At 30.0% G+C, this 10,834-nt stretch overlaps 1 protein-coding gene across 1 annotated transcript; it reads left to right on the forward strand.

Annotated features, from left to right (window-relative positions):
- LOC109352619 (RING-H2 finger protein ATL33-like) lies at nt 1,466–2,275 on the forward strand. The gene has a single exon (XM_019594747.1). It carries the CDS (start codon nt 1,475–1,477, stop codon nt 2,231–2,233), a length of 759 nt encoding a protein of 252 aa, XP_019450292.1. The 5' UTR covers nt 1,466–1,474; the 3' UTR covers nt 2,234–2,275.

Genomic DNA, 10,834 nt, shown 5'->3' on the forward strand with positions numbered 1-10,834 from the left:
AGCTAACTACTTAAATATACTAATTTAAGTTGTTATGTTGGTTAAAAGAGTATGCAAAGATATTAAGGATATGATAAACAATAAGTTAGTCAAAGCATATATATTATAAGTTTTTACTTATATAATGATATTATAAGAAAGTTTTACATCATCAACACATCATATATCATTCATATATATATAAAGAATGGGAATTCACTTACTCCAAGAGTAATTTTTTAAACTTACTCTTCATCATAGTCATCAATTTTATAGATATCTAATGGTTTAGATTTACTCATTAATTCAAACATTGAATTTTCCTAAAATTAATAGTTAAGACGGGGAATAACTTTAAAAAATTTACTCTTAAAGTAAGTGAATCTCTTCTCATATGTTAACTATTAAATAAAAGAAATATGTATAAATAATAAATAATATATTGTTCATATAAAGTGCATCAACATTAAACTGGTATAATATTTGCTAACTAGAAGAGATAGTTTTCAGTATAATTCCTAAGCTAACAAACTAATAGGTTTAATTATAAAAGACCTACCAAACATTTTTAACAGTGAAGTAAAATATTTAATATCAATGTATAAATAGTGTAATAAATTTTTTATGTTACTACTGTATTATCTAACATTTATATGTTAATTATTATTATGTTTTTTTATTAAAGAAATAATGCACATTATTATGTACTGATTATTGAAAAAACTTATACTAAAAATATAAAAATATTACTCTTAAAAGTAAAGGAGAGAGGAGAAAAAGTATTGTCCAGCATGACAAAAGGGTCCAGACTCCTTTGTCTTTGTTGACATCATTTAACAACAATTTTCTTCAGTCCCATCTTCATCATCATCTTTCATCACACTCACTGGCCCAAAATCAATTATTGCTTCTAAGAATTCACAACAAAAACTCAAACCTTGAGTCTCTTTCATTCTCCTAACAACCATTTTCAACCACTTCTTGATCTCAAATAAATATAAAAAAAATAATTTATGAACAATAATTAAGTCACAAATGGAGGATGGAAGATAGGGTACAAGTTGTATTAAATGATCTAAAATATATCAAACAAAGATAAATAAAGTAATATTGATACAAATTTATATAAACAAGATTGTTAATGTATACAATTTGTTCAGTAAATGCATATGCATACCCTCATCAAGAGTGGTTCCACCATTGTCAATAATGTTAGTTTTTTATATGTTGAATGCATAATTCATTATCATTTATATTCTGAGAGTTATTTTTTTCATTCAGAGTGATACAAATGATATCTTTTATCTTAAGGGTAATGAATTAATTCATGTTAAAATATATGATTGTCCTTTCGATAAATATGACTTTCAACAATTAAAATGCTAATATTTTGATTTATCTAAAATTTAAATATACCTTAAACTATTATACTAACATCCATATTTTTATCTAATATTAGAGAGATATTGACCTCTTAAAATAAAACCTAAAAATAATGAAAAAGCTTAAAGCAAAAGCCACACATGACATAATAATACAAGTACTCACTCTATTTCTCTCTAACACCATGCAAAATTCACCAATCATTATTCCATCTCCGCCACCGCTCCTCCTCCCTCCGCCACCGCACTCCACTGACCAAATTCCCATTTTTCCTACACAGTCGCTGCCACCGTCACCCTTTGTCGGTTCTCCCAACTCCGTTTTCCAAATAAACGTCCTCCCTGCTCCGCCGCTACCGCCGCCGTCACCCTTCGCCGGAGTTCACAGCTCCGTCGATTTGTCTCCCCTAGAATTTATCCTCGCCCTCATCGCCTTCGTCACCATCCCCGCCTTAATCTACTCCTTCATCTTCGCCTTCTGTAGTCCATCATCCCGGCGCCGGAGACAATCCTCCGTCGAGTTGTCCGTGGATCCCTCCATAACATCTGAGCTCTCACACCATGAAGTTGAAAACTCCGGCGCCGGCGAATTCACCGACGAGAATTATCACAAGGAGGCGAACGTGAAGAAAATCGGCGGCGAGTGCCCGGTGTGCTTATCGGTGTTCGCCGATGGCGAAGAGGTCCGGCAGTTAAGCGCGTGCAAGCACTCGTTTCACGCTTCTTGCATTGATATGTGGCTCAGTAACCACTCTAATTGTCCGATTTGCCGCGCCACCATCGCCGCCGCTGTGAAGCGTTCGGGTTCTAATTCGTCGGCGGCTCCTAATACAGACAGTGATCGGCAACAAGTTGCCTCTGCTTTGGTTTGAATTTCCATTTTTATATTTTTTTTTATGTATCACACTTAAAGGAAAAAAAATGTATCTAAATGTGGTGCCAACCATTTTTCTTTACACTAACACTATAAAAAACTCGGCAAATCATTCATCATTCATATATTAACTATTATTGATTTTCAAACAAAAGTAATACAAATCAACGATAAATGATGTATTAACAAAGTAAAAAACTCTACACTAAGGATACACAAATTTTAAACTCTCCTTATTTCATGCCCTTTCACTGCAAGACATATGTCTCATTTTCCTGCAATTACAATAAATATAATCAGTCAAAATTTTAAACTCTTATGTTGCTTAACTACACTCGTTATTATTTTGTTTCAAACTATATACTCAGTTATATATGTAATTACACTTTTGCATAAGAAATGCTCTTAAACAAATTCAGGAGAAATAAATTTAAAATATATGTGTGTTTAGATTTTGTTCATGTCTTGTGTTAAATTTGGAACTCATACAAATTTGCTTTGAAATAGGTGGAGCTTATATAGGAAAAAAGATGGTAGATACATGTAGTTTTATCTCAGAAGTGAAGATAAGAAATTATTTTTAGGATTTGAACGTATAAGATTTGATCCAATAAACAAGAACCTTAACCTTACGTCAAACATAATTAATAAGGTGAAAATGAAAAGAGTAGACACAATATTCAATTTGTATATAGTTGAATGAAAGATTTTTTCCTTGAATTTAAAAGATGAATGAAGCTTCTTTTTTTTTTGTTCTCCAATCAAATTCCTAACAAGAAAATTCAAATATTAGGAGAACGAGTGGAATGGGAATCTTTTCAAATAATAGAGAGAGAAGTGACTTTATCCTTTATTTTTTAATAATAAAAATGTAATCTCATTTTAAATAAAAATGATATAAATGTATGTTGTTTTTTCTTTACTTTTTCACAGGACTTCCATGGAGATGAGTCTCAATACTTATTTAAAAAGATAAATGAATCTTGATTTGCGTAGAAGTAGTAATTTGTGGAACTAAACAGCTTTCTATCAAGGTAGTATATTGTGATAAAATGTTTATATCACTCAACAACAATCATATTTTTATCTTATTAGTTGAGTTCTAATTAAAATGTTTACATTACTCGGAAAATATTAAATATTATCCTATAAAATGAATAGAAATTTATAATTTACCATGTGCTATATTCCAACATGCCACGACTTAACCGACATTTTTGATAATGCATTGACAGGTTACCCACAAACTTATTTTTGAATGTAAATGAAAAGATTGATTGGAAAAGTAACAAGAAAGCCATATATTATGAAGATGAGCTATCTAGGAGTTGAAGTAAGCCTAATGAAAATGTTGAATCTTAAGTTTGTGTAAAAAATTGAAGTAGTGTTTATTTATTTGACTTGTGAGAGACATCACACAAACAAGTTCCACCGGAGCATTTGCACCAATAGACAACCCACGCTTCTAGGCTCCAACTAGGGATAAGATTTATTGTTCACAAACATGTCCCAAACTAATCACAATATGTTATATTAGTTAAAAATAATTAAATATTTATAACTTTGTCTATTTTTACTTCATTGTAATTGGTTTAAGATAGATTTCAGGACATGTTTGGGAACAACATATCTTCATCCCCAACTTAGGGTCCTTGGCAACCTGCTATAGTTCTTAGGCTATTTTGGGATGCTTGAAATATGTTATTGTGTTAGTCTTACATTATTTAGTATTAAAATAGAGTAGGGTAACAATGTTATATATTGGACTCAGGTCATTTGTTATTATATGCATCAAATAGAAATACCTTATGGACACTTGGGCCCATGGGTGTTCTAGGGTATGTAATCTTTATTCTCTAATAATATCTTGGTAGTCGCTCAGCGTTCCCGGGAACGTAGACACAATTAGTCGAATCTCGTTACCAAATTCTATTGTTTCTTCTCTTCTATTTATTCTATACCATTTATTTGATTGTTTATGATCAACATTACACAATGATCGCTTTCGTTGTACCAACAGTTGGTATCAGAACCAATTGGTAGATGGGTCTTAACTCAAGCGCTAGATAATGGCTAAAGAGGGTGAAGACCTGATGACTAGACAAGATGCGTCAATGGTATTGTGCAAGGACTAAGTTGATGAGTTGAAATAGAAGAAAACATAGTGGAACTATGATAACGCGATGTATGTGTTGATCCATAATTCCAGAAGTTCATGTATTGGATTAGGATGAAGATAGAGACAGAGGTGCTGAGTTAGATGCTGACAATATCTCTCTAGATGTTGAGATAATGTTTTCATTGGAAATGAGAAAAGGGAATTTCATAATGGTGTGTGTGCAACTTCATAGTGAAAGATATTAATTGTGAACAGGTCCACAAAAGCACAAAGGCTGGTTGACTTTGAAGTAGAGTATAACATGGGCATTGACTTTGATGCAAGGTGTAACACATGTATTGGCAGAGATGCAGGTTGTGACATGGATATTGACTTGAATGCAAGGATATGACACGAACATTGGTTTTCATTGACGTAAGGTGTGTGTTATAGGTATACTCCTTATGATAGAGTATGATAATTCTTTTGAACTATGATTATTTGTCTAGACGACAGTGGTAGCGGTCGAGGTTTTAAAAAATATGTTTTTCCTAATTTTGTAAATACATCATATAACTAGCAAGTGCACCTCTTATTATGATGAATAACAAATTTATGAATCTGGCTGCACTTTGCCTTGAGTATTCATTAATCCGGCTATTTTGATGAATAACTAATTTATAGAGGTAAGTGCACCTGAAGCAGTTGAAAATTAGCAACAACAAATTTTGGATTTTTTTTAATATAGGCAGCCTGTAAACCCGCTCTTCTCATGTTTAGGATAGGTAGTACATGATATTTTATGCCCTATTTAAAAATAAGCATGTTCATGCCTACCTTAATTTAGGTGGGCATTATATGAGCATGAGCACAACGATCCTAATTGCTAATACTAATTGGTGCACATTAAACAATTGATAATATAAGAGTTTATTATATTTATATATTACTAGCATGTTGATAGACACTCCTGTACCTATCGACCCACATACCTATTATCGAAAAGGCTTCCCCAAATTGAGAAAATGGGGTAAGGGAATTAATACCTAAGCATGAGATTGTTTTGTTGGATAACAAAGACTTACAGTCACCTAGAGGGGGTGAATAGGTGTAGCGGAACACAAATTTCGCTTTTCTAGTTAATGAAAAATTCTGAAAATCTCACATCTTAATCGATTAATATCAGTCCTTATTGATTATTATAAACTACACTTAATCGATTAACACTAAGTTTAATCGATTAACATGTATTTTGGTTTTCTTGAAAATAATTTTCTTGCGCAGAAAGATAACAGCGATCTACCCAACCTTAGATGCAATTTACAAATGAATTTATGCCTATATGATCGTAAATTCAGAGCATCTAATAAACTCGGTAAACAAAGTAATCTAAGTATTAAAATAGTATATAATCTGAAATGTAAATATATAAGAGAAAAAGAAAATGAAGACGTGGTCTTTTATTCTAGTTCGTTAACTACATCTAGACTTCCAATTCTGATCTTAGAAGATTTTTCTTCACTATAAGAACAAATGTTTACAAACACTCTTCCAATTACAAGACTCTCTTCTTGGCCATAGAGTTCCCTATGTTTTAACATTCGCACTCGGTTCTAATGGATACTCAACACACTTCTAACGGTTTCGGCTCAGCCACTCCTAAACTCCCTACCAAGACTCTTGCATAAGTGAATACAACACCTAACCGCAACTAGGATTTCCCAAATTCTATTCTCTCTAATAAGATGATACTAACACACCTTACAGAATACAAGATAAATGTCAACAAAATCATTACAAATAATGTGCACTTAGTTGTGCTAATATTACACTTATAAGCAGAAGCTAAAATCTACCTAGAAATCTCACAATACCCAAAAAAAAGATTATTGAGTGATTTAGCACGGTTTTCAAAAATGGTTTTTACAATGAAGCTCAAATGGTTAACTTTTATGAAGCTTTCCTCTCTCTTTTCTTTTGTGTCAAAGAAAATGGAAACCAGTATAGTAACAATTTTTCCACTCGGAGAATATGAAAATTTAGTTCTAAAGTTTTTACCAAGATCTTATGAGCACATGGGAAAATGATGAGCTTCTAAAGTTTAGTTCTAAAGTTTTTACCAAGATCTTTGATGCATGATAAACCTTCTACATGATGTGTACATGTATAATACATGATTTTGAAAGACATAAGTTATAAACCAAGTTTAGTTCACAAAAATCATGTTACCACATGTAAATGCATGAGCATGTTTATCATATTTGAATGCATGCAAGTCTCATTTTAAGTTGATTCAATTTTAGGATTGTGAGACTTCTATTCAAGGTTCATCTAGTCTAGACTATACCCAATCAATCATCTCAAGACTCTAGAAATATAAAATCTTAAACCTAAGTCTTGTTGATTGAACTTGAGCCTTGACTTTATTGTTTGTTGAGTTGTCCTTGTTTTCAAGCTTGCTTGTTATCATTGTCTTCATCAAAATATTGTGATAATGTATACTTGCAATCTTATGTTTCCCTAACAAAATGAAGGAATTAGACAAAATATTCATGGCTCCATCACACATAGCCTTGAAGACACCATGAAGTTGAGGGCTTTAACTTGTTCTACAAACTGTCATATGATGGAAGACTGAATAATCTCCTCTTGAAACATTTTTTTGTGGTATTATTCGATATAAAGATTACACCAAAATTTGGATTTCTTCATGTGACTACTTAGGTGATAACATCTCAACCCAACCACATTGTAATACTTACCGATAAATATTTCTCAACTTTAATGCCCAAAACCAAACTTAACTATATCTTTATGTATGTAATCATAGGACATTATTAGATCCTCTTTATGTATCATTTGTGTTACAAAAGAATTTAATTTTTGTCATCACCTACATGTGTTCACCATTAGTTACATATCACTACCTAGCAAAAATAAGTATTTGTATATTCATTCAGGATGCACACACAAACTTTGGTTAACTTGTTCAAAACCCTATATTTGCCCCAACATACAACTAATCTTATTATTTATGCTTTCTTATAAACATTGAACTACAAACACATGTATGGATATGTTTTATAAGTTTCAGATTTTCTCTAGTAGTAGAGGATCTACTACTAAGTAGAAATGTTGATATACGACACAGACAAATATTTGGTCAAGATTTTTACTTATTTTTCAATTAAAAAATTAGAAAAATTATAAAATCACATTTTCACTTTACTTTATTATTGGAGAAGACCTAATTCATTTTTCACTCTTGAAAGATAACATGTTTTTAGTGTCATTTGTTGAACCACTCACCATGGAACAAATATTCTTTGACTCTTCATTTACATTATATATTACTATCTAGTAACAGGTAATGTCAATTTGATATTCATGTCAATAAAAAGTATTTAATAAAGTAACAAAACCATTTGGCATGAATGTGATATAAAAGATAATTTTGAAATAAAGAAATTAGATCGATTCAATTATTTAATTATCTTATAGTTATATTTTGACTTTATATAGTAGTATAGATAACTTTTATATTATTTTTTTATCATACATCTCTTTATCTTGTCATGACAACTAAACAAGACTCTATATACACATAAACACACAATGCAAATCGGGTACAAAAGACTTATATATTTAAGGAGGTAAAACTCTCTCAATGCCTATTTTTTTAACATAAGATCTTCATTAAGGAAAGAAATCTCCATATCCCTTAATAATCATAGGATGTAATCTAGTTACACTAGTACAAAAGAAAAAATAGCTATTGTTTTGACTTATCTTTTTTTCCCTTGATTTAATGATAATAAATTAAAACGGTTAGGCCAAGTTAAGCTTATTGATAATAATACAAGTGATGCAAACTATTAAGAGTTTGGCCAGGTATAAATTTCTAATTTGATAATAATTGATTACAAGAAACACATTGTGCAACAATTTAGAACATCTTATGTGTTATGAGTATCTTATGTGTTATGAGTTGGACACAAATTAAATATCATTTTGGCCTAACCAATTGTACATAGGGATGACAATAGGTTCGAAAGAGTCCGCATCTGCCCAGTTCTCTCATTTTCGGACACCAAATCCGCCATAGACCCGCGTAGGTACTTGCTACGTCTTTTATACATTGGTCATTGGGTATTTAGTAGATCTGCAAGTACCTAGAAATTCAGAATACTTAAAAAATACAAACAACTTATAAATTTGTGCACATATTTCGTGTAATCATGTGTGTTACTTTAGACCAACAAAAGAATAAGAAATTTGATAATAATAATAATAATAATAATAATAATAATTACAAGATATAATTAAAGTACAAGTACTCAACTTTAAATTCTCACTTAAATATAATTTTTTTTATTAAAAACATAATTTTTAAAAAGAAAATAAAATATATCAAATGTCTAAGATTTCTCTATCAAGATAACATCACACTTATGGATTAACAAATATAACATCACTACTTAACATAACATTACAATTATGACCATAAATATGTTTAGTTATGTTATTGTGTGTATATATATATATATATGTAGGATTTGCAGTTCTTGATATACGTGGATCTGATACCTCATTACCCAAACTTGTTTAATAGCGGATTTTAAAATCTCCTATCTCGTCTACCCGGGATGTAAAAATAAGAACCCGAACTCAACTCATTATAAGTATTACTCATGGATATCTACAAGTCTTGGTATTCATTGTCATCCTAATTGTACCAGAATAGATTTGATTGTTATCTTATTCAATAAAAGTGATATTCCCCGTCTATATTGAATATGACAATGGAAGTTATATCAATAAATGTGATTTATAACAAAAAGTTCAATTCATAATTGCACTTGGTTAGTTGTCATAAGGGACCAATTAAGAAAAAGAAATTAGCTTAGGGATTAAAATAGTAAATCACAATGAGATCGATGCTCACCATTTTCATCTTTTCATTATCTATTTCTATAATAAATGTTCAGAATTTGTAATCTTTATACTTTCATTAGAAAGTAGTAATACAATTTAGCAATCACACAAACAAATGATCGAATATATATTATCATAAGTATGAATAAAGGACTTGAGGTACTTGATCCAAGTCAATTTCTAATCTATAGAGTGTTGTATGATTTGTGATACAATTTGATATGTGATAAGAGTATGAGATCTTTTTAGTTCATATTTATGCTTATTCAATTCGTTATTTAAAATTGAAAATTCACTTAATATTATATTGATATTCATAAACTTGAATGAGTAACATAAGAAACATGAATCACATGTTAGAAAATAATATAATTCAAATATTTCATTTTTGTTTTTAGATTATAATTATAAAATATAAGATTATAAACTAAACATATAAATGAATTCATCAAAAATAAATGTGGACAAAATTATGCATGTGTTTTTTTTCAAAAGCAACACACACATAACCTTGTTTAGGCGTATTTTTTTTCTCCTTCTCACACATTTACATAGGATATAAGAATACAACTTCACCGTTTAAAGCTTAAGTATAATATTTATGTCCACCCTCTTAGTGTAAAAATATATACACAATTAAGACATTATCCACCATTCATTTGCATTAGTATTTTTAAAGAGTCAATAATAATTAAACATAAACGATGAATGATACAATAACAATATATAAAACTCATATACTGACCAATATATTATTTTTTTTCTATTAAAACTATTGTTTTGAATTAAAATCTATACTCTCTTTAATCCAGGATAAGAATAGAAGAGATCTAGATAACTTCTTATGTTATGGGCTCTGTTTTGCAGGAAGTTTATTGGCCCATCATGTTTAGGTTTGGATTTCTTTATAAATTGTGGTTAGAATTTTTTATAAAGATTGAGTTCGGTATATATAATATTCACAAATTCACATTATATATACTAGCGTTATGTCAACCCGTTTTCCTATTGTTTGTAATGTGTATTCTACAAATTAAGTTATATTATATATTGTAATTTATACTTGAATATATATATTCGTTTGATGTAATTGTTCAATCTTAAATAAAAGATGCATATACAATTGTGTTCATCAAGAATAGAGTCTTGATATTTTCACTTAATTTTATTTTCTAGCGTGTTGACAGGTATTACTGTGTCTGTCAACCCGCTTTCATATTGTTTGTAACGTGTAGTCTGGATGTTTTAAATGTCAAATATTCACATATTCTTTACTCAATCGCATACATTGTGACCAATGCAATAGATTTACTCAATAGATTTTAATTAATTACATAAAAAATCACTTTTATACGTAGAATACAGATTACAAACGATATGAAATCGGGTTGACAGACTTGGTAGTGCTTGTTAGCATGCTAGAAAATAAAATTAAGTGAATATATCAAGACTCTATTCTTAATGAACACAATTGTATATGCATCATTTCTTTAAGATTGAACAATTACCTTAAACGAATATATATTCAACTGCAAATTACAATATATAATACAACTTAATATGTAG

This window comes from Lupinus angustifolius, chromosome LG07 (genome assembly GCF_001865875.1).
Source record: "Lupinus angustifolius cultivar Tanjil chromosome LG07, LupAngTanjil_v1.0, whole genome shotgun sequence".
In the NCBI taxonomy this organism is placed as follows: Eukaryota; Viridiplantae; Streptophyta; class Magnoliopsida; order Fabales; family Fabaceae; genus Lupinus; species Lupinus angustifolius.

Coding starts and splice junctions, on each gene's coding strand:
- LOC109352619 (XM_019594747.1), top strand. CDS start 1,475: ATGAAAAAGCTTAAAGCAAAAGCCACACATGACATAATAATACAAGTA.